The sequence below is a fragment of the Hyla sarda genome, chromosome 4 (genome assembly GCF_029499605.1).
Source record: "Hyla sarda isolate aHylSar1 chromosome 4, aHylSar1.hap1, whole genome shotgun sequence".
Classification (NCBI taxonomy): Eukaryota; Metazoa; Chordata; class Amphibia; order Anura; family Hylidae; genus Hyla; species Hyla sarda.
This window is the reverse complement of record NC_079192.1, coordinates 319,893,457-319,919,570: the sequence shown is the minus strand read 5'-3', so window position 1 is coordinate 319,919,570 and position 26,114 is coordinate 319,893,457. Positions and strand designations below refer to the sequence as shown.

The 26,114-nt window shown below is 39.3% G+C and overlaps 1 protein-coding gene across 4 annotated transcripts in view; it reads left to right on the top strand.

Moving 5' to 3' along the window:
* The window catches only part of ARHGAP26 (Rho GTPase activating protein 26), a 412,307-nt gene extending 388,742 nt beyond the window's left edge, over nucleotides 1-23,565 (top strand). For 3 of the 4 annotated variants that reach the window (XM_056574908.1, XM_056574907.1, XM_056574911.1), the window contains 2 exons: nucleotides 4,691-4,779; nucleotides 18,468-23,564. In XM_056574908.1, coding sequence (XP_056430883.1) covers nucleotides 4,691-4,779; nucleotides 18,468-18,556 — 178 coding nt within the window. In that variant the 3' untranslated portion in view covers nucleotides 18,557-23,564. Of the gene's footprint in view, nucleotides 1-4,690; nucleotides 4,780-18,467 lie in introns of all 4 variants that reach the window. The other variant, XM_056574910.1, reaches the window with a different exon arrangement.
* Nucleotides 23,566-26,114: the final 2,549 nt, after the last annotated feature.

Here is a 26,114-nt window from a genome sequence, read left to right as displayed (position 1 = left end):
ACAGCATGCTTCGCAGCATCACACAATAGGCTTAGATACACTTGATTAATTGTAGAGTTTTAAATATTATGAGATTAGATACACTGGCGCAGTACTTCAATATAACACATGCTAGGCTATTGATATAATGCATATAAAGGACTGTCTGGATTATCATGAGATTAGATACACAGGCACAGCAATTACAAGACTGAGCATGATACTGCTTCTAATAGGAGGCTGTGACTGCAGCCTACAGACCTGAATTAAGGAGCATATCCTCTTATTTGGTCACAGGAGGCTGAGCTTCTAGTCTAAAGATAACACCTGTTATGAACAAATTACAAAATAGCTCTTTTATAACACATTGTATTTACTGTCAGGGGGAGATTTATCAAAACCTGTCCAGAGGAAAAGTTGCTGAGTTGCCCATAGCAACCAATCAGATTACTTTTATTTTTGAAAAAGCCTCTGAAAAAGGCCATCTGATTGGTTGCTATAGGCAAATCAGCAACTTTCCTCTGGGCAGGTTTTGAGAAATCTCCAATATGTTTACATAGGTAATTTCTTGCATGTTTAGTGAATTCTATTTACCCTCTATCCAACATGGAGCTTAGTGCTGGAGTCCTGGGTTCAAATCTGACCAAGAGCAACATCTGCTTGCAGTTAAAGTATAGAGGGAAGCTCAAGTAAATATACTGAACTTAAATAAATGTACTGAAAGGTAGATCCGAAAAATTAGATTGTGTGCTCCATTCATACAGGGCAGCAGAATATGTAAGAAACATATAGGTAACAAATAAATAAAGATAAGGTTGATGGTGATATGATCTTCAGTTTTATCATAGAATTGTCACATAATTGTGTGGTTGAGAATATGCCTTTCTGTCTAAACAACCAATAACACATCATGTGCTTAAAAATGCTACAATTATAAACAGAGATGTAAGGTGAACTTCAGAAACGATGGGAATATCGGCGCTGACCAAGGAGAGGACAATAGAGCCAGGTGTGTAGCGAACAGATTTAATCCAATGCGACGCGTTTCACCGCGCTTGCGCGGTTTCATCAGGCATCGATGCCTGATGAAACCGCGCAAGCGCGGTGAAACGCGTCGCATTGGATTAAATCTGTTCGCTACACACCTGGCTCTATTGTCCTCTCCTTGGTCAACGCCGATATTCCCATCGTTTCTGAAGTTCACCTTACATCTCTACGCCATCCCTGGGAAGGCCGCAGACTGAGATCATCTTACCAAACGCACATCTTGGTTGTGTGGGAGTACGCACAACTTGGCAGGGTGAGCCTTACTTTTTCCCTCCCCCTCCCACACACCTGTGATCCGTTGGTTCTTCACAAGGGAGCGCCTGTTTTTCTCTTTGCTTTACAATTATAAACAGGATTTACCCTTTTTGTTTTCTACAATTGTAGTAAAGTTAAAATGTACCTGTCAACATTTTTTTTCTTTTATCACTCAGTACCTAATCCTGACATGTACATCTAATTTTTATATGTCTAGCACCTTTATTTATTTTTTTTATTACACTTTTAATTTGGCTCACTAGTCTGAATTCCTCTCAAAGGGAGGGGGCATGGTCTCACTGTGCAGGTCTCCGCCCCCTCCCTCAGTATGCTGTCTGCTCACATCTCCCCTAGCATTAGCAAAACTACAACTCCCAGCTTGTCCTCACTGACAGGAGCGGGACACAATCTGACAGTGGGAGGATTTTTCCTCCAGCTGTGAACCCTGCACTCACATCTGTCAATCAAGGAAGTGTGTCCGTGAGGTAGGTGATGACGCATGGACACAGCAGGACTAGTATGTGTCCAAGCACATACTTTTTCAGTATGAAATACTGAAAATTTTCTAATGAAAGCAAGTGAAAAAACCTATTGGTTTTGAATGCTTTACAACATATCAGATTTTTTTGTAGCTGACAGTGCCCATTTAAAGTGTACCTGTCGTCAACAAAAACTTTTGATTATAATGTAGATAATACCATTATATGTATATTTGTAATATACATTGGTCAAAAATTGTGTATATTTTTGGGTGAAAAAAAAGCTGCACCTGCTGCTATTATCTGTGTGTCTCTATAGAGAGTCCAAATACAGGAAGTGAGGGCGGGACCAGCAGGGCTCTGTGCAGGCTTCTTGCTTGTCAATCATCCTGATGTGTGAGCTGGGAGCATGTCATAGAGCCTCAGCACACACTGTCCTGCTTTTCCTTAGTGTACAGAGCCCTGCTTGTCCACCCTCACTTCCTGTATTTGGACTCCTCCACACATGCAATAGCTGCAGGGACAAAAATATTCACTTTTTAACCAATGTATATTACAAATATACATATAATGGTATTATCTACATTTCATAAAAAGTTTTTGTTGACGACAGGTACACTTTAATGCTGGTAAAGACAGGGGAATGTCAGAACCCCATATATCACAGACTGCTGAATATGGGGCTATATAGACGAAGGCCAGCCAGAGTGCCCATGCAGACCCTGGTCCACCAACAGAGCCTACAATTGACACATGAGCATTGGAAATATACAATGGAGCATTGAAAAGGGGGCCTGGTCAGACGAAACAAGCCAAGTGCAAGTGTCTTGCTGAAATTGGAAGAGGCATCACTGTGATGCACTATGACAGTGATGGCGAACCTTTTTGAGCCCGAGTGCCCAAACCGTAATGCACACCAACTTTTTTTTCCCTCAAAGTGCCAGCACAGCAATTAAATCAGAATACTGAGGTTTATGTTTAGAAAAAACAACTTAGGTAGGCAGTATGTTCCCCCACATTAGGTTGGTAGTACAGTTCCCCCCACATTAGATTGCAGTTCCCCCACATTAGGTAGGCATTATGTTCCCCCACATTAGGTTGGCAGTATAGTTCCCCCATATTAGGTTGGCAGTATAGTTCCCCCACATTAGGTTGTAGTTCACTCACATTAGGTTGGCAGTATGTTCCCCCACATTAGTTTGTAGTTCCCCCCACATTGGGTTGCAGTTCCCCCACATTGGGTTGCAGTTCCCCCCACATTGGGTTGCAGTTCCCCCCACATTGGGTTGCAGTTCCCCCACATTGGGTTGCAGTTTCCCCACATTGGGTTGCAGTTTTCCCACATTAGGTTGGCAGTATGTTCCCCCACATTAGGTAGGAAGTATGTTCCCCCACATTAGGTAGGCAGTATGTTCCCCCACATTAGGTAAGCAGTAAAGTTCCCCCACATTAGGTTGGCAATATAGTTCCCCCACATTAGGTTGGCAGTATGTTCCCCCACATTAGGTTGTAGTTCCCCCACATTGGGTTGCAGTTCCCCCACATTAGGTTGGCAGTATGTTCCCCCACATTTGCTTGTAGTTCCCCCCCACATTGGGTTGCATCCCCCCCCCATTGGGTTGCAGTTCCCCACATTAGGTTGCAGTTTCCCCACATTAGGTTGCAGTTTCCCCACATTAGGTTGGCAGTATGTTCCCCCACATTAGGTTATAGTCCCCCCACATTAGGTGCAGTATAGTTCCCCCCACAGACTTACAGCCTTCAGCCATATACAGTGTATGGCTGGAGGCTGTATGTATGTGTACTGCCTCACAGTGCTCCGTCCACCGCTCCTCCAGTCAGGGGTCTATAGGCCATAGCAGTAGGTCCCAGGCCTGGAGGAGCGGTGGTCGGAGCATCGAAGCTGAAGTGTAGTTGGTAACTTACCATGCCGGCCAGCGCGCGTCGTCCTCCTCCTCGATGCTCCGCTCCTCCATTCCTATGGGCTCATGCATGGGACATCAGTGACGTCCCTGAGTGCGCTACCTCCTGGCGGCCCCTGCATTTTTAAAGTTAACGCGGGGCCACAGAAAGGTAATCGGGACATCCAGACCAAGTCCATCAGGTATCATTACATATAATAGGATATAATAAGAGCTTCAGTGGTTTCTATTTCAACAGGCTTATTTCCGGTCTCTTAAAACTTATTTGTCACATAAGCATATGTAGCTGTTTTACATATTCAATTTTCAGCATTTTCAAATAATGTAGCAAAAAAAATTTGAGAATTGCAAGAAATAACAGGGGCAGGGTAAAACAATCTGCAACCTTATAAAATGTTATCACCTGAATAAATTTTGCTACTAGGATACATCCACCACTAACCGTTTTATATATTTTTTTTCTTCATTTTTATTGTATTTTCTAAGTTATTACTTTTTTATATAGTTAGTGAACTAGGAGGATTTCAATACAGTGTGATACTAGGTCTGCATGACTGCTGATTCAAATGCTTTCTCTTCTGGCATGTCACATAGTAACCTTTGAGAATTTGGGCACCGAAATTTGTAGATCCTGAAAACATAGATTGACATTGGGGAAAAACTGAATGATCCATCTAATCTACCTTCATATTATATCCTTTCCAGACTGTATGTTTATCTTCAGTCTCATAGAAATGTTTTTGGAGTAATATTTTTTCTTCTTCATCGGTACTTTATCTTGAATCTTTCAAAATCCAGAAAAAAATTATGAAGTTCATAGACAAATGTTTGATGACATTTGTTTAGAAATTCAATGCTAGAAATTTATAGCATATTGAATCAGAAATACACTAAACGGACATAAAAAAACAAATCTCAAGGTTATCTAAACATAAATGTGTATATGCTAGTCAAATACAGCCAAGTCAATTAAACTTTTTTGGTGATTTACTTTTTATTTTTTTACAGTTTGTCAAGGAGAGCAAAAGCCTTATATGCATGTAAAGCTGAACATGATTCTGAACTTTCATTTACGGCGGGCACAGTGTTTGAAAATGGTAAGTTAATTCATAAATTCACTTTTGGGAAAATGAACTGTAAATTAATCTTCATATGTTTGTATTCTAATATTTCTTTACTTATTACTTTACGGATTTTATCAGCCTGTACATTCACTTTCCCTAAAATGTCATGGTAACACTTGTTGTTGAATAAATAATTCATATTAAAGGTCCTAATGTATTGCTACAAAGCTCCTATCAAACAAACATTGGAAGACTACCTACAGGAAAAAAAGAGATGCAGTCAACAAAATATCAAAAATAGAAATTTGCACTTTTATTAGCAAGACATTACAGATATAATGTAACATGAAAGGCACTTTAGGACACTATACTGTATGTTAGATAAGCTGGAATATGAATATGCAACCTATTTTCAACTTTTACCCATATTTTGCTAATACATAATAAAAACCTGCTACTACTGAGATTGCATTTGCAAAGCCATAGATAGGCTAGGATATATTTTTCTATAAACAAGCAGGTATATTCAGGCTGTGTAGTTTTAGAGCTCCTTAAGGGGTTATCCACCATAAGGTGAGTTTAGTACATATCTAACACACCAGTTTAGTACATATCTAACACATCCCATAGTTCCATGCAGGCTGGAAAAGCAGAGCACTGGTAACACTGATAAATGATGTGAAAGCAGAACCTTGCATAGTGGTTGCAATAGAGAGATTGCAGGAATTAGTTCCCTATGGGGACTAAAAATAGTGACATTTTTATTTTTATTTTAAAAGTTAAATTCACCCCCATTTTCCAATTTTTTAATAAAATAATGTAAACAAACAAAAACATGTGCAGTATCACCATGTACTGAACTGCCCAAACTATTAAAATGTATAAAAAGTGATCAGAAAGTCTCATCAAAACAAAAATGATATGGCGCAAAAAATTTGCCCTTTTATAGCCGTGTATATGGAAATAATTAAAAGTAACGAATTTTCTTACAAAAAGTTATATTTTTTTACTGTAATAAAATAAAACCTATTTAACATGGACTTTGTCGTAATCGTATGAAACTACAGAATAAATATAACATGTAAACCCCAAAAAGTTGCAAAATTGCATTGGGAGGGGGCTTTAGTTTTGCCTCACAAATAATTTTATTTGGGCTTTGCCCTAGATTTTGTGGTAAAACGAGGGATGTCATTATATAGTAGAATTGGTCATGCATAAAACAAGCCCTCATATTTTCCAGTAGGTGAAAAATGTTAAGACTTTTGGCTATTAAAAGGAGAAAATAGGAAAATGCAAAAATAAAGAATTATGTCCCTTAATTGTAAAATTGCAGCTTAGCCCACAAATAAACCAGCCTTTATTTGTTAACTCACAGAAGGCGAACATGCAAACCCTAAACAAATCTTTATGCTCAAGTCCCAAAATAGCAGCAACACCAAGAGGATAAAAGCACCCCATGTCTGTATTTTTGTATATTATCAATGTGTGTATAATAACACTAAAATATTGTATTTCTGGTATTTGGATGAATTGCACCTTCTTTTTTTCTATCGATAGTTTATTGTGCATTAGTTTCCTGTATGATACTGTAACTTTCGTTGGCTTGGATAGTAAACATTTGGTATATGATGTGCCTAGCCCAAATATTGAACCTTTGCTGTGTGAGTCACATTGTGGTGATAAAGCTGGAAGATTGTAGCATTAAAAACACCTATGTTTCAGAGTTCATACATCTGTTTTAAGAAACTCAGCCTTTATCTCATCTCGTGGCTCAGCTCTTGCACGGTGCCAAATTGGAGTTTCTTAGTTCCAGACAATTTTATAGTATTGCCAAGCTATTGAGTTTACTTGAACACGCAAGTTCTCATCTATGCATAGTGATTCAAAGGAGGGTTTTATGCACATTTGCACATGTGCATATTCTTTTGGCAAAAACACCACTACAGTTTTTGCAGTATTTTGAGCCAAAGCCAGTAGATGCAGTAGAAAGGAGAAGTGCATATTTCCCAATCCATTTGAATCCACTCCTGGCTTTGGCTCAAAAAACTGATTGGAAGACTGTCTCAAAAACTGCAACTTTTTCCCAAAAATCAATGATGGAAATGAAAAGGGTTATAAACCTTTTTATTATTTTTGTATGACATTTTTTTTAGTCATAAATTGAAGTTATTTTGTAGCAAAAGTGAGATATTCACTTTAATTTTTTCTTCCCGTTTTTTGAGATAAAACAAGAAGTGGGTTTAGACGGAATCAGAAATATAAAGGTACTAATTCCTGCTGTATCCACTTGTGGCTTTGGGTCAGAATAATGCCATAAAAAGCTATGTGTGAAAAGTGCCTTACAGAGGCATTGTTTGGTGTACACAATGGATGTTTCTGGTTGCCATTAGTATATATCTGGACTTGTAAACACTTCTCTGTGCTACAGCAGAAGTCTAATATACAAATACAGTAGGTTTAACATTTGTTTAGAGGGCATGTCATAAGAAAAGTGAACATTCACTGTTTACGCTGCTGCAAATGGTTAATGGTGCAGTATAGAGATTGGACTTAGGTCACAAAAAGATTATTATATATTTGACTTGACATCTTTTATGAAAAGGATTAGTAGACCCTACTGAAATATGGCAGCTTTATTTCTTCTCTGAGAGGGACGGACCAAAGGCCTTTGACGCTGCAAACTATTTGAGAAAAACAAAACTTTATGAAAGGAATAAAACAGAGCAATTCTAGCCAATCTGCTATAATATAATCAAATAATACGAATACTGTACACATTTGTCCACACAAGATTCTACACAATTTCCTGTGACTACTATACTACAGCTCTGTTTACGTTCATCAGTTTCTTTTTCATAAGCTCATCATTTTTATTGTATGCTTAACCATAGTGGTATATATATTATCAATGTAAATGTTTAAAAAAACAATATTTTACCAGTACCCTTAAATGATCTTTTTGTGCCTGGGTAATAATGATTTCTATCTGTTTTTGCCCTCCGGACTTAGTCATTGCATGTTTTGTTGTATATTAAAGCTTAGAACGTTTGTGATTTCTCTCACATACAGTGGGGCAAAAAAGTATTTAGCCAGACACCAATTGTGCAAGTTCTCCCACTTAAAAAGATGAGAGGCCTGTAATTTTCATCATAGGTATACCTCAACTATGAGATACATGAGAGAATGAGGGGGAAAAAATCCCCAAAAAAATCCATTGTCTGTCTGACTTTTAAATAATTTATTTGCAAATTATGGTGAAAAATAAGTATTTGGTCAATAACAAAAGTTCTACCAAAAAGATTCCCAGGGATTCGAGGGTAATATCACCTTTAGGGGTCACCCCCCAAGGGGTAAGCCCTAAACTAGAAACCCCCCATAAAAAAATATTACTTTTATTGATAATCCAAGTTAAAATATTAAACTAAACTTATTGAACACTTGTGCTTTAAAATTCCAGACTGTCTACCTAGTTCGATAAGCATATCCTAAGTGGTACTGCAGTACTCTATGTTTGCAATAGTACAATTGCTCTGGTTGTGCTTTGTGATAAAGTGCATTAGGACATAAGTCTGATGTTAAAATTAAGTCTCAATTGGCCCCCCCGACGTTTTGTCAGCTACGCTGACTTTCTCAAGGGAATCGGCTAATGGCTGCTTGAGACTGGACCTTCAGGCTTATATGGGCTCTGTTTGTGACGTTGCCCTGTATCGCATCATCGTGCGCATCAGGGCTAACCAATAGACACTTTCTGTGTCACAATTCCATGGATATCCACCAATGAATGAGGTGTCACATGATAATGTGTGTTGATGGACATGCTGGTGTCCAATCATCATTCGGTCATGCGACGTGCGCGTAATCGCGCACATCACGTGAATCTCCTGCGCCACGCATGACAGCGGACTTTGTAAACAAACCATTTAGTGGCTGCGCACACCACTTAGGATGTGCTTATCGAACTAGGTAGACAGTCTGGAATTTTAAAGCACAAGTGTTCAATAAGTTTTGTTTAATATTTTAACTTGGATTATCAATAAAAGTTGTATTTTTTTAGGGGGGGGGTTCTAGTTTAGGGCTTACCCCTTGGGGGGTGACCCCTAAAGGTTGTTGATAATAACAAAAGTTAATTTCAATACTTTGTTATACACCCTTTTTTGTATAATTATAGGCCTCTCTCCTCTTTTTTAGTGGAAGAACAAAATACTTCCCCCCCCCCCCCCCCCCCCCCCCACTGTATACCCCTAGTGTTTATAGGAAACAATATTGCTGATGGCTGTGAAACAGAAAAATAAATAAAAAATCTCTTGTTCCTAACTGGTAGCTAACACTACCCTAAAAATTAGTCACTGTATATTATGGTTGCTTGAACACTATTTTTGTAAACCATATGGTCTACAGATGCCACTCTTATTGCAATTAATCTCTAATGCCGAAATATCTACTTTAGAAGTGATATGCAAATTAAAGGATAAGGACCAAGGGGCATTCCCCTAGGCTGCAAAAGCTCAGCACAGTTTGGCCTCTTCACTCCAAAATAACACCCCAAGGCCTGCAAGTATACACCCACAGACTTTAGAATGACTGTTAGAAGCCTGTAGTTTACCTTGGCCCTTCCCAGTAAATATCACTCAAGTGCTTGTGATGTTACTCACCGCAAATATGCACTGATCTGTTCTTCTCCCAGCGGTTTCAGATTGTCGCAAGAGTCAGCTGGGTGAAGCAGGAAGTAGAGTGCACGGAATTCCCCAAGCTGCCTCTAGTTATGGTCTATGCTGTGTAAAACGTAAAAGTGCGGATCATACTTTGAGGACTTTAAGAGAAGAGCAGATCAGAGAGCATGTGTTACTAGTCAGGTCACATGCACTTGCGCAAAGTTTACCAGGATGGGCTGGGCTAAATGTACAGCCCTTTCTCTGCCTGCCAATCTAAAGTATGTGGGTGTATAATTGCAGACATGGGAGGGCGTTAGTTTGAAAGGAAGAAGCCAAACTGTGCTTGGCTTTTGCAGCCTAGGGGAATGCTTTGTGGTCTTTATCCCCTAATTTACATATACTTTTTTATGCAGATAGATCTGGGCTGGAGTGGAGGACTGCAATAAAAGTAGCATCTATGGATTCAGAAGCCCTATTGTACCAATAGTGTAGGTTTTATAAAGTTCGTGAAAGCTGTGCGCTAGTATGCAGTATTTAACATAACTTATTAATTCATGGATACTTTGTAAAATTTTGCACCTCTCTCTGCTTCCAGCATGTGACTGTCCCTTTGCATACAGCAGAAAACACATTATTTGTATTTGTTTTTCTTTGATTTGGAGCCCTCCTATAATGGCCCACTCCTCACTAACAACACTGTCTTGCCTCCCAATGCTGCTGTTGTGCTTTGTGTTATTGCCCTGTGCATTAAAGAGATAATTACGCAGAATGAAGAAAAGGTCACCGCTCGCGCAAGTGTCTAATTTCCTCTGCCTGTGTAATTATATTTGTAGCCCAGCACAAAGAGCAAGCTGATGACAAGCCTGTTTTTCTGTCTTCTAGCCTGCCTTTATCGGTAGCACAGATATTTAGTACTTTGCACTATGTATACAAACATTTTATATTAGAGGTCTGTGTGTATAGCAGTTGGAAATGCCCTTGTATAGATCTGAAACGTGGTTCCAACCATACATTGAGCATTTTTTTCCCCACAAGAATACTACAACATCTTCCTTTTTCTACTGTTTTGGACATAGAGCAAGGTTCAATTTGATGGCACCTGTCTTCTTGTTCTCAGAGTGTTACTTTCCAGGGTGTATTCCTGGGTATTTCTGTTGATTGTAATACAATGTGTAATACATAAGTGCTTGGAAAGTATACAAAGGTAGGAAAGCCGCACTTCAAAAGAATCATTAAATTCATTTTATTCACCTATCCATGTTACATAAAGTGCAACGTTTCAGCCTCTCCAAGGCCTCACACACTGTAACATGGATAGGTGAATAAAACTATTTTATTGCATTGTATTGGAATGCTGCTTTCCATACCTTTTTGGAATGGTGGTCATGAGTCAGACTTGGATGAGCAGAGCACCCGTTTTCAGACTAAAAATATTTACACAGTGGCAGTTTTTCTTATGAACATTTGTATTAAGTGCTTGGAGGTGGCACAGAATTTCTACAAAGTTTAATCTGGCTCCAAAATGTATATCCCCTATCAAACCTCTCTTTTATGACTCCCTATTAAACTGTTTAGTTGAAATGATCCCCTTGTTATGACCAGTGCTGTGGAGTCAAGGAGTTGGATGAAATTTTGGGTACCTGGAGTTGGAGTCGGCAAAGAATGTACCGACTCCTACTAAATTTAGATTGGAATTTAAAAAAAAGCATGTTTAAATGTCCCAATTCACAAAAAGTTATAATTAATGACTTCTCTACTGTAAGAATAAAGACCAATGCATGCAGTGCCTCATGTAATCACAAAACAAGCACGTGAAGAAGTATTCTTTTCATGTGCTTCACTATATGGCACGCAATGCACAATTAGGAGCGGCAATACTTATACTTTCCATAGTGTTGTGTTCTGCTGTTACAGGGAACCCATGGGTAACCTAGCCTCTCACTGATAAAGGATTAAGTAAATATGTTTTTTGAAGGACTAGAGACACTTGTATAAGTGAAGGGAATGGAGGGTCAATAGTTCAAGACTGAAGCTGTAAACCATTGGAAAAACTGCTGTCATTCAGCTAAGGCTATAAAAACTTGTAAACTCCGATTGTTAGCTTAAACTTTAATACATTCGCATATTAATACAGAGTAGTCGGAAGTACAAAAAATTGCAGAGTCTGAGTCGGAACATTTATCTACCGACTCCACAGCCCTGGTTACGACCAAGGGTACAGGAAACCATAAAACCCCCTGTGTAATGTCCCTTTATGCATTTCCCACTGTTTAGGCTCACTGAGACAGCTCACTAGTAGTAAACTGTGGCAGAAAGACACAATCTCCATGCACTTTTTGTTTTTTAAAAGGACAATAAAAATTGATGGCTTCAGCATAGGCCAATGTTTCCCAACCAGGGTGGGGATTTAGTGAAGATATGCCGTGTGCCATTATGAATTGTGTGCCTCTTGTACCTTCATTTTTTGGAGGTTCAAATCAACTGGTACCAGAAAGTTATACAGATTAGGAAATTACTTCTATTTAAAAATCCTTATCCTTCCAGTACTTATCAGCTGCTATATGCTCCAGAGGAAGTTGTGGTAGTTCTTTCCAATCTGACCACCGTGCTCTCTTCTGCCACTTTTGTCCGTGTCAGGAGCAGTCCAGCTAAAAAGAGAAGAGAGAGTGCTCCATAGCGTAATACCGCAGGTTTGGGGTCCACACATGTAATGGAAAAAGCCCTTACCAAGCGCAGTTGTTTAAGCTCACACACACAACAGTGGTCAGAGTGAGTGAGAGGTAGATCCAGTCTGCAGCCTTCCCATCCGAATAGGACAATAGCAGGAGGAAACTTCTGAAAATGGTGGGATTCAGCGGTGCTGACCAGGAGCAGACACGTCAGATAGGTACGGAGGTAGCTTTATTAAAACAGTGCAACGTGTTTCACCGCAGGTGCGGCTTCATCAGGCATAACAAACAAAGGGGGAGTTGGTCTTTGTATGCAGGTAGGGATTTAACCCTTTCCTGCTTTGTTACATTTTGAATCACATTACACAGCATGTTTGCATAGAAAACAAATTGATTAATTATCAAGATACATCCAATAGCATGCCTAGCATGCATATTGTACCATTACAATATGTAAAACAAATTTCCTCTTCTCACTTTGCCCCATCCTTGATCACCCCTATCCCACACCTCAATATGGCGGTATCTCTCTCCAATATGACATCTCACTGTACCACTACACATGCTTGTGTTCCTTGATCCACAGCACCTCGATCATTTATACCTACACTCCCTTTGTCCCCTACACTCCTTTCCACTATCAGTCCTGCTAGTGTTTCTAATTCTCCACATGTTGTTACTGAATTGCACAACTCCTCTCTCAACAATTCCCTTTATACCACACATGATGATTCATTCAATTCAGACACTCTGACTGGTTCATCCTCCACTTCTTTCTTCCTTCTTAGGCTTCCGACACATCCTTGCACACTGCACCATTGCAGACACCGATCATCCAACCCACATCTCACAGGATCACTGATTATTTTCCCACCATCCCGACCCCCTCTATTCCTCAATTAAAAAGAAAAGAAAATCCTGTGGTTGTAGAGGAGGGTGTGGAAAAACCAATCCACCCCCCCCCCCACACACACACACACACACACTCCCACAAATGTAGAAAAAAAACAGACAATGAAATTATCCAATCTGTCTTGTTATTCTTTGATTCTTTGTCACAAAGCGAAATTAGTCTGCTTAGCAGGAGCCTTTCTTTTTGTCCATCTTCTCAACCCAGTGATTTTCAATTATTTTTAGATTTAAATCGATTTATTAGAAAATTAACCCTTACTCGTCACTTCAATATTGCCAAAAATTTGGTTGATACTGATGACATAACGGAAGTCTCGGATCCATCCGATGCTATACCTGTAACCAAATATGTCACAGTTCACACGACCTCTTCGTTTTATCCCTTACACCATAGAGGGAACCATTTAGAAACGTTTTCTTCAGTTGTGCAAAAGGAATTTAGTAATCAGTTATGTGAACACACATCTTTACCTAGATCTAAAGATAACCTAACTGCACAAGAAAGAGTTGCAATAAAATCCCTTCAGGATAATCTAAAAAATCATTATACGCCCCGCTGATAAGGGCGGTGGAATAGCGATTTTGGATAGAGATATGTATATCAATGAGGCCAACCGAATATTATCAGATAGTGAGTACTATGAAGTTCTCAAGGAAGATCCATTATCCGAATATTATCGACTTTATGTTGATTTAATTAATAGTGCATCTGACCAACAATTGTTTGATAAGAGAGAACACACATTCTTAAACATTAAACATTATTCTATACCTATTTTTTATTATTTACCCAAGTTACATAAAGATTTAGTTAACCCCCCAGGTCGCCCTATCGTTTCTGGTATATTTTCCATCACGGCCCATTTATCTCATTATGTTGATTTATTTCTTCAACCATATGTTTTACAGTTACCCTCCTATTTGAGGGACTCCACTCAATTAATACAAGAATTGAATAAATTACCCCTTCCTCCCACTTTTTCTTTTTTAACTTTGGATGTGTGTTCTCTCTATTCAAATATTAATACAACAATGGGTTTGAAGAGTATAAAACATTTCTTGAATAATGATCAGGATCTAAAAAATGAGCAATCCTTATTTTTGTTAAAATCTTTTAAATTCATTTTAGAGGACAATGTATTTACTTTCAACCGTATGATTTACAGACAGACGAGGGGCTGTGCCATGTGGATTCGTTTCGCCCCAAGTTATGCATATTAGTTTATGGGGGATTCGAGTCCCAATACATGACACAGTCCCCCCTAATCCATCAACATGTTTTATTTTTTAGGATTACAGTTACAGTTTACATTACACTACTCCCCCACCACAATAGAATTTTTGGATCTTTAAATAAGTAGGAATATGGAAAATCAGATTATCACCCATACCTTCTTTAAACAGGTCGATGTAAATAGCTTTTTAACTCCTTGGGGACGGCGATCGCGGCAAATCGTTGGTCAATTCAGACCAGCGATTTGCCCGCGATCCGGGCCATTTGGGTCACTGGTGACCCGATCGCCCAGAAAATAAGAATGTTCGGATCATCCTAAAGCATAGGAGCGAGGTGGCAGTGTTGCCACCCCTCCTATCCCATGCCATTGGTCGGTCAGGCTGACCACCAATGGCAGGAGAGGGGCTGGGGGGTTTAGAGTTCATTTCCCAAGCTCTGGCCACCGATCGGAAGTCGGTACAGAGCGGGGGAACATGGGCGGCTATGGGGGGAACATGGCCCGACTTACGCGGACCTGTGGAGGCGGCGTAGGCGGCACCCACGAGCAGCAGCGGCGGCCGGAAAGTGCGACGGAGAAGGCTACAGTGAAGATCGCAGTAAGTGATCTTCACTGTGGCCTTCTAAAAGCTGCAAAACTACAACTCACAGCATGCCCACACAGCCAAAGGCTTTCTGGGCATGCTGGGAGTTGTAGTTTTGCAACATTTGGAGGGTCACAGTTTGGAGACCACTGTGTAGTGGTAGTTTTTATTGCATGAAGATTAATTGTATTTATAAAGAGTATGAAAGTATTTTTCTTATTCACTCGTTTCCCATTGATTCTTGACAATGGTTAATATTCTGTGTCTAAGATAGAGACTGATTTATAATGTTTCTGTGTGGAAAAGGATTGCAGAGTAAGTCATTCGTCTGAACTATGGATAGCAGTGGGGTAAAGCATAGCGAGAGGTCTTTCTAGGTTAATAAAATAAACCAAGGCAGTGACCCAGATGCTGTGTTGTAACAGATGATCAGTGCAGAAAACACAGGCTTGGTCAATTCAAATTGAGTTTTAACCTCAGTTTTTTTTTTTTGTATTTTGGTTATAAAAAAAAAATATCCCTTTTCTTAAAGAAATCAGTGTTTTATAGCAGCTCAATGGAATTACTTACTAAGTGTCTGGATTCCCTAGACATATAAATTAGCCAAACCAGAGCCTAAAATGTATTTCTCTGCATAAAACAGTTCATAAAAGTGCAATATTCTTCTCTAGTCTAAATTCATCCAGGCTATAGTTGGCATGCATTTATTTTCTGCCCATAGTATTCTCCTGGTGTACAGTAATTCCATTCTTTTATCAGTCCGAGTACATAAGAAATTGTTTGGCCCTATAAGTATAACTTATTGCCAGTTTGATTGCCATTTTAATAGTCTACAATGTGCTTTATGACTGGATAAATCATAGAACACTGTAAGAGTTGATAATGATTAAATTACCTCCTCCTTACCTTCTATTCTATATGAAATCTTATACAGACCTTTTGGTTTTTGTTCTGAATACATTTTCCCCTTTCCAAATTCTTCCCTCTCCAAATATATCATATGCTAAACACAGCATCCAGACTCACATTTCTGCCTACCTGCTACAATACTGCCTCTGACCTGTGCCAGTAACTGCTCTAGTTGCCTATTCACCATAAAGTAAAAAATAACCACTTCCCATTATAGCGATTGTAAAATTTTCTTTTCAAATTATTTCATATAATGTATTGTGAAACCATAGTTGGAGCCATCTCCAATAGATTGAGTGCCAAGCCAAGAAATGAAGCATGCTGGGGGTATCAGCACTGAGACCCAGACCAATGTTGGACATGTCTGGTTTTGGTCAAAAGTTTTACTGCTTTAAATTGCTTTGCATTGCTATATTCTGACCTCTAAAACATTTTATATCTGGGCCACATTTTTGTCTCAAACATATTGATAAATCTGAGCCTTTATTTTTTCGTAAATGAGTTTTTATAAAAAAATTTAAGTAAAACATAGGATACCGTAAGCTAAACAGTATCATCAATCACAGCTACATGCTGCCTAAAATCAGCAGATATTACAGTAGCCGGTATCCATAAGAATAAAATTCAACCATAAACTTAACAGGCAATGGTACATCATAAAGCAGGCATAAGAACAAGCCATCTCTAGGGGCCATTTAGCAGCTACAGACAAACTTAGGGTATGAGCTAGAGAAGAGTGTGCAAACTGTACAAGTATGATCACAGTAAGCTACAGCATGGGTAGAGTGAAGATATACGTAAGGGTGAACAGGTAATGGTGCAGAAAGGGGATGTGTGAGAGGGATATGAAAAATCGGGAATCAGTGTCATCGAGAAGGTTAGTAGAGTGCTCCATAAATCCTTACAGTGTGTTGTGGCAGTCTAACACTGGCACCGTTTGGTAAATACTGGCATTTTGCCGATTATCTTCTCAAAAGAGTAAGTATTGTTTGTTTTACTAATTAATAAATCTTGAGTGGGGACAGTCGCTGATTTCCAATTGCTCACAATTGCAATTTTAGTAGGCTACACACAATACAATACAATACAAGTCACGAAAGTGGCGTGGCGGACACTTTAAGAAATAGCAAAACTGATTGGGGAGGCTCAGATTTAGTTTGCAAAGAGAAGTACTGGAAACTAGAGTTTCCTGTACTTCTCTTTGCAAACTAAATCTGAGCCTTTATTTTATCTACAGAGCTGCGAGAGGGTTTATTTTTACATGGTGATCTGTATTTTTAGTACAATTTTGAGGTTAAAATAAGCACAATTTTGGCATTAGTCTTTTTATTATTTAGGTGTTCACCATGATGTGTGAATAAAAATATATATTTTTTAAGTTTGGACATTTCTGCAGTTAGTGATACCTAATAAGTTATATTTTTGTGGTTTTGAGTTATTCATAAAATGGTGTGGATTAAATTTTACTGTAAGGAATGGTTATGCTATGTTTTTAAATATATTATATTCTTGTGCACTGTTTGATCAACACTGTGGCAGGCTGTACTAGCAGATCTAGCTTGGCAGCAATGAAGTCCTTCAAAAAGTGACCATGACAACAGACCAGCACTTTGCAATTTCATCCCTTTATGCATCAATAGATGCAGCGGTCCCTATAGTTAAATGGAACATGTCACTAAGTTTTACCCTATATAACAAGTGGCCATAGAGTTCAATATCATCCATGCCTGGATGTCTGCTGCTGCATCTGTAAATGTGGCGAAAAAAACTTTTATAAATGTTAATCAGACATCCTCTAGTCTCAGAAGATATACTTCGAAGACTAGTGCAGTGTAAAAGGGGAGTGCCAGGGAGCCGAAGAGGTAATACCTTTTCTATTTTCAGGACAACCCCTTTTAACTCTTCCTAATCTATAACATACAGATTTGTCATAGGTTGAATGAAAAAGCTCGCTCCACAAAGCTTTACACAGTGTTGCATCGCCCTTTATCTTCTACCTTAACTTGATCTACCCTTATACAAACTGTCTGAGACTAATAGCTTCCATAATCTAAACCTCTTACTCCCAAGACATTTCTTGTGCTGTACCGGTTCTCTGGAATGTAATACCCTGAATTTCCAACATCCATAGTTTTAATCATGCTTTAAAAAAATTACCAAATTTACCATTCTGTATTATTCTGTCCATTCAAGGAAAAAAAGGGAAATCTGACCTTCTGGGATAATGGTGATAAAAATGGAAGCCATGGTAAAGTGAACAGAGCCTTGCTTTTCAACTAAAACTATGGCCCTCATTTACTATTCTAAACCCGACTTGTTTTGTCAGGTTTTTTTGGCGCATCTTTGTCTGCGACATGTCGCAGACATCGTGCGCCAGTCTGCGACACGATGCGACATTTTTTCCCGACGGACCCGATGTGGATTCTCCCAAACCCGAAGAAGGGGCGTAACCCGACATTTCTGAGCTTTTTCACGTATTTATAAAGGTTTCCAACCCAAATTTGTTGAATTGTTGTGGATTTTTTTCCCGACAACTCAGAGGAGTTGGAAACCAAAACCAACAAAACCCACGTGCGACAAACAGGATGCGACATAATAATAAATACCAGGGGAAAAAAGCAGTCGGGTAAGAAAGCAAGATAGACTTACAACCCGATTTTCTAAGTAAATGAGGGCCTATGTATGACCTTTTTATTTTGCTATTTTGCGATCAGTTAAAATGTGGAATTTGTCAGATGTTAATGCCTTTGTTTCTCCCATATAGTTCATCCATCGCAGGAGCCAGGCTGGTTAGAAGGGATGCTCAATGGGAAGACTGGACTTATACCTGAGAATTACGTGGAATTCTTATAGCTTTATGTTCTGCCAGCAATCCTACGCTTTACATGGTATCCATGACAACAGCTGATGGTGTTGAAGATTATCTCTCTATGCCTCCATGAATTACAGGGTGAAGGACTTTTCACTACCTGTTGCAGTGAAAATTTGTGTGTATAGCTGTACATGTTTGAAATGATTTACAGTGGTGAAATGTATACAGAATTGCATTATTTTTTAATTTTTTTTTTATTCTTAGCAAGGGACCATTTTATGTTTACTGTTGTATTGTTTTAATTCACTGTACTTTGTAACCACTAAAACTCAACAACACTCTGCTGGTCTGGACTAAACCAAGGATTATTGCAGGCTGCATGGGCAACTTTATTAGACATATATTAAGTGTTTTTATATATGCAAAATCAAATACAACTTGAGTGCAGATTTTAATGCTACCACACTTAGTGGAAACCTGTTAATAGTTTCATGCTGCTTGAACTACAGGCAGCATGAAACACTGACAGGGGACCCTTGAGACAGTTATCTATGATGCACTCAAAACAACTTTTCTATTTGAGTAAACAAACTATGACCGGGAACAGTGTTCAGAGTCATTGGGGTGGTCTCCATCTCTCCCCATTACACATGTTGGGAAAGCTCTGTCATTCAGGGCTGGGCCTGCCACAATGACCAGAAGCCCCTTTCCTTGCCAAAGATATTATGACTACTCTAAAATGCATCATAGATCACCGCCTTAAAGATGATGTCTAGTGCAAAGAAATGTATCCCCTATCCACAGGATGGGGGATAAATATCTGATCATGGGGGTCCAGATACTGGGACCCCCGTGATCTTCCGTACGGGGCCCCGGCTCTGCGTTGCTAAAGCACATTTCACACCCTCACACCAGCTGGTCTAAACATGCCCCCTACATTTATCTCTATGGGAGAGCTGTGTGCTGACCTGCTGTGTGCAAAACATTACACACAGCTGCTCGAGGCCGGGCTGAGTCAGGGCCCCATATGGGAGATCGCGTGGGGTTCCAGCAGTCGGACCCCCCCCACGATCAGACATTTATCCCCTATCCTGCGGATAGGGGATACATTTCTTCGCACTTGATATCTTCTTTAAGGTCCCTGTCAGTGTTTTAATGCTGGCAGTGGTTTAGGCAGCATGAAACAAGTGACTGGTTCCCTTTTTAAATTAATTTTAAAACAAGGATCTCCTTTTTTTAAGGATTGTGATGAGCTAGATGTACTAAGACTATATTACCTTTTTTTGCTAGTTTGTTTAATTTACGTGGCTATAGTCAAGTGAAACTGTAAGTTCCTATAAAAAAAATCATTAGTAGTAATCTATCCTGCCTATAACTGGCCCGGGGGTAGGTGATAAACAATATAATAATTGGGAGGGTGTTTTAGATAAGAATTGGATTTTTTACCATTGGCTTTGTTCTTGAATTATCAGCTCCAATCTGGCACCTTTGGTTGTACCATGAGAACCACACTTTGACTCTCAGAATCATACAGCACATTCTTTGTAGAAAGTCTGTGCCTCTATGCTTTCCTTTTATAATACAGAAATAAAACCATTGAGAAAATGAACAACCCTACTATTTACCTTTTGCACATTAGCTATAGGTCAGAAGATACAGTTAGTTTGTTCTGGGAGGTCTCTAAATTGTTTGTTTTACTGTATAGAAGTAGTTTTATTTGACACATATTTACATTTTAATCTAGCAATCTACCAATGCTACACAAATATATTAAATAAATATACACTCCTTATTTTCAAAATATTTCTATAAGGGTGGTTGAAGGGGTACTCCGGTGGAAAACAATCTTTTTCAAATTAACTGATGCCAGAAAGTTAAACAGATTTATAAATTACTTCTATTTAAAAATCTTAATCCTTCTAGTACTTATCAGATGCTGTATACTACAGAGGAAGTTCTTTTCTTTTTGAATTTCCTTTCTGTCTGACCACAGTGCTTTTTGCTGACACCTCTGTCCAGAGCAGGATAGGTTTGCTATGGGGATTTGCTCCTACTCTGGACAGTTCCTGACCTGGACAGAGGTGTCAGCAGAGAGCACTGTGTTCAGAATGAAAAGAAATGCAAAAAGAAAAGAACTTCCTTTGGAACATGCATCAGCTGTTTAGTCCTGGAAGGATTAAGATTTTTAAATAGAAATAATTTACAAATCTGTTTAACTTTCATTGCACCAGTTGATTTAAAAATAAATTGTTTTCAACCCGAGTACCCCTATAAGCACTTAACGACCAAGGACGTAAATTTACGTCCTGGTTCTGCGGTACTTAGCGCACGAGGATGTATATTTACGTCCTGTACATGACCGCGAGCATTGGAGCGATGCTCGGATCATGCGCGACTGGTCCCAGCTGCTGAGCGCAGCCAGGGACCCACCGGTAATGGCTGAGATCCGCAATCGTACCGATGTCAGCCATTAACCCCTCAGGTGTCATGATCAATACAGATCACGGCATCTGCGGGAGTGCGGTCAGAAATATGGATGATCGGATTGCCCGCAGCGCTGTCACGGCGATCCGATTATCCAGAACGGTGCACAGAGGTCCCCTCACCTGCCTCCACCGCCTTCCACGGAGCTTCTGCTCTGGTCTGAGATTGAGCAGACCAGTACAGAAGATCGCTGATAACACTGATTCCGTGCTGATCAGTCAAGGGTGATTCTATCATATAAGAAAGGGTTGAGAAGGTCAAGAATGGAGAAAGGTGGAGAATGTATAAAATACAGAGTCTCCTAGGACTGTATCCACCTTTTCCAGCCCACGGGAGCACCTGAAATCTGAACTAATTTATGCAGGAAAAGTTAGCAACCGCCGAGCCGAGAAGTTCATGACGAATCGAATTTACTGTAAGTTCGCTCATCTCTAAAAAGCATTCTTATAGAAATATTTGACTCTTAAAGTGTGAGGTTTTTAGGTTCTGCACTCAAGGTTGTTCAAGCTCTTTCAATGCACTGTGTGTGCCCTGCAGATACAGCCATGTGCTCTTTCTCTTTTATTGTCTGTTACTCTTTTTGTATTTTTTAAGTTTAGAGTACTTGAGTATATAAATTGCTGTATATTTTATTTTGCAAATATAACATTGTAAATAGAAAGTTACGTCAAGTGCTGTGAGGTAAAGTTTTATATTTGATATTTTGTGTGCACTAATTCAGCTCACTGGGATGATGTCCACTTTTCTAGATGTTTTTTTTTATAACCAGAGTTGCTGTAAGGTTCAAAGAAATAAGTTGGAGTCATGCTAACTTGTCGATGGAAGTGACATAGAAGTCTGTGATGCCATCTGATTTTATAAATTATTTTTGTACCTTGAGTCAATTTCACTGGATTGCCCTATAAAAATACTCATGCTCAACATGCACATTGTCTGTTTGGGCCAGAGGTCAGCTGACGCTTCAGCCTGTCAGCTTCCTAATAATAGGCTGCATTCTTATGGATATACCGTCTGCCCTCAAAAAGCTGCCTTAACCTTGTGCTATACTATGCCTCAATGCAGTCAGTAGTTCATTGGCTGCTTTCTCAATCACCTATCCACAAATCACCTGCCTTAAGAGTGGGGCAGAACATTCACCCATTACAGTAACACCACTGGCTGCGAGCAATACTTTAATGGGCATGACACATAGATTTAAAAAGGTTGTCTGACAATGAAACTTATTTTCAACTGTCTAATAAATGACATATATTGGTAAAAAAAAAAAAAAAAAAGTTATTTTACTACCTTTCTGTGCTCCTTAAAGGGTAGCTCCCACCATCCTATATTTTTTTTCTGTCCCTGCCTATTGCCAATCTATCCCTAACCCCCTCCCTGCTTTTAATTTTTCTTTTTATTATATTAAAAAAAACTTTTTGTCTGCCTGGTAGTATCTATTGGCTGTCAGGGCATGCTGGGAGTTGTAGTAGTGAAACAGCTGGAGGCACCCGGTGTAGATAAACTATAAGTTAGTGCCATGCGGCGCTACGGCGCTAGCCCGTTCCCTCCGTCAAACCCCCATACCCCGTTCCCTCCATCACCCCGCTCCCTCCATCACAAACCCCCCCATATCCCGTTCCCTCCATCACAACCCCCCCACCCCCACCCCGCATACCCCGTTCCCTCCGTTCTGATACCTGCAGAGTCCGGCAGCGGGCGTGCAGGGACAGCGGCGGTGACGACATGTGCGGGAGGAGTGGCCTCCCAGCCAGTGGCTGGGGAGCCAATGCGCTCACTCCCGCCTGTCTGATTGACAGGCAGGGAGCGAGAGCAGCCTAAAATCAGTCCTTTTTCAGGCGTGACGTCATGCCAGGCTGCAGCCGGCCACTAGGAGGGTGACCCCTAGTGGACGGTTTTTAAACGTAAATTTCACCCTGATAATAAAATAAAAAAAATGACAATATATTAGAGATATGTTGTAGTACATAAGTACTACAACATATCAAAAAATAAAGTTGGTGACAGTGCCCATTTAATGATTTCCCTCTGCATTTAACTTCCTGTATGGTCAGGAGTAGACACTCTGTCCGGGAATTCAGGCAAATCTATCTTCCTCCCACTACATCTCCTTGACAATAACCCCTCATACGTAGTGAGGGGAGATAGGATTGGCAGAATTTCTGGCTAGAGTGTACACAGGAACAGGAAGTATGTTATAGGATGTACACCAGAGAATTGGTTTTACGAAGACAACAGTGCAGACAGTTTGCATCAATAGCAGAAGAAAAGCCTAAAAGACCACATAAAGGTAGTAAAATAACATTATTTGTCAACATATGTAAAAATTTTTGAGACAGATGAAAATAGTTTTTATTGTAGGACAATGAACAGGAGAGAGCACAGAGGGCTCTCTCCTGTCTGATAGTACTCCTCTGTGCTCTCTCTTGTCTGATAGCACTCCTCTGTGCTCTCTCCTATCTGATAGGACTCCTCTGTGCTCTCTCTTGTCTGATAGGACTCCTCTGTGCTCTCTCCTGTCTGATAGGACTCCTCTGTGCTCTCTCCTGTCTGATAGGAGAGAGCACAGAGGAGTGCTATCAGACAGGAGAGAGCACAGAGGAGTGCTATCAGATAGGAGAGAGCACAGAGGAGTGCTATCTGATAGCACTCCTCTGTGCTCTCTCCTGCTTGATAGCACTCCTCTGTGCTCTCTCCTTTCTGATAGGACTCCTCTGGGCCCTGTCAGATATAAAAACTTTTTATATGTTGTATGTCTTTGCAAAACATTTACCATTCTAATATACTTCATAAGAAAATGTTATCTCCTTTTTATAGACATCATGGCTTATAAAATCATGGCTTTATCCAAGCTGAAGCGCAGGCATATACCAAGTCCAGTAAGTGAGGGTGGGCTAGCACTCCTCTGTCTGATAGTACTCCTTTGTACTCTCTCCTATCTTGTCTGATTTCTCTTTGCTCTCTCCTGTCTGATAGGACTCCTCTGTACTCTCTCCTGTCTGATAGCATTCCTCTGTGCTCTCTCCTGTCTTGTAGGACTCCTCTGTGCTCTCTCCTGTGCTATCCCAACCTCACTTACTGGACTTTGTACATGCCTGTGCTTCAGCTTGGACAAAGCCATGATTTTATAGGCCATGATTTCTATAAACAGGAAATAAAATGAAGTGTATTAGAAAGGTTAATGTTTTGCCAAGATGTACAACATATAAAAAGTTTTTGAATCTGACAGTGCCCATTTGAAGCATGGTTATGGAGATACATCTTCTCATAAAGACCTGCTAGATCTTGTGCATATAGGCACAATAGTAGCTGAATACTAATCTTTTTTTTGTTTTGTTTATTCGATTGCATTCCTTTTACTATGGTTTTATAATCTGCTCTCATAAAAAATACTCCAAATAGGTATATATGCAACATACTATAAAAAAAAGTATCTTAATAAAAATATGCACCTGAAGAAATTAAATGAAATGTTTCAACATTGCTGTCTTACTACTTACATAAGTGACTGTACTGTCTGTCTGCTATAGAGTAGCACTGTAACTCCCCTTTCCATTGTTTTATATTAACTTTAGCCATGCTTCTGCTTAGTTGTCACGCATAGAAGTTGATGGTAGTATCTCATTGTGCACGTGCTGAAAGAAAACTTCTCTTTTTTTAGAGAAACTCCCCTTTTATCTTCTTGGTGTTCATGTCTGCATAACTCTATGCAGACATAAAGCTAGCTTAGTCATTGTAAAATAGAAGGTTATGCAACATTCTAATATACGCTGTAAATTCTTGTTCAACATCTATACATGCTGTCTATGCATTATTTCTCACAGCTGAGGGTTTGGTGCAGTACATATGCGTAGATAATCCTATGTAAGTTAAACATAGAGGTGTCACAGATATCTTTTCGGTCCTGTCTGTAAACTATATTTGAAAGTTGCACAGCCTTTCATAAGACCTGCTTCTACTAATATAATAACAGTTATTCAAATAGATCTTGAAAAGTTATAATAGTCTTTGCCTCTATAAAAAGTTGTTAGCTTACCATAATTAATGTCCAACATTTTGTTTAGCTATTTTGAATCCAAAGGTAATGGAGTATTGATGCCCACACATGTGCCAATTATTTGTGTGTGTCTCTCTCCAGTCCCTGCATAGCACTGTGTGGGGCATGTGTTCTGCACAGCTTTTTGTATTACTGTGCTTAGCTACAGAGGCATGCACATTGGGAACAATTCTGTATATGCAATCTGTTATTCTAGTTAAAAAGGGTATATATTTTTTCCCAGTAAAAAAAAAAAAAAATGTTAATACTTATAGAATCCAGCCCTATCAATTGAGTGGCACTGCCCATCAAAAGTTTTAAAAGATATTTACAACAATAACTGTCTATTTGTAATGCATCTAGTTGTGGTCAAAGTTACAGTTTACATTTAAAGAAAATCAAATAAAACACGATTCCTGTCTCAAAGCTGATGTCTTTCTGCAAAGTTATAAAATGCTGTTTTTCTTATAAGCTCGTAGAGATTCTTATAGCTTCATAGAGATTGTGCTGACTTGCAGCAAGCACTCCTTTTCCCTTCCTGCCCTGCATGATTGATGTACAAGGCTCAGTGCTGGAAGCCAAACCCTTTACATCAGTCATACAGAGCAGGAAGGAGTTAATATGAATTCTATTTTACGTTAAAAAAAATGTGATTCAGCATGATATTCTGGTATCTGCAGTACATATTTCTAGATACCAAGTGGTTTGTGTCAACTCTTACAGTACACAACAGTAGATCATTTTAGCCGATGCAAGTCATTTTATTTATTTTTTATTAGCTGAGCCAGATTGCAAGGCATTAAGATTGTGTTCTCCACCGAAATGCATTAGATGAGAACTTTCACAGCTTCTCTATAAGGAAGTTAGCTTGTTGTTGTTCTCTGGGCACATGCCTCATATATATATATATATATATATATATATATATATTGCTGCAATTAGTGCTATGGGATCAAAGTGTAGTTTTACCTTTCTGTTGTTTATGTTTAACATTTCATGATCTGCTGCCAAAGTCTGTTTATTTTTAGACCACTATATATATATATATATATATATATATATATAATGTGTGTGTGTGTTAG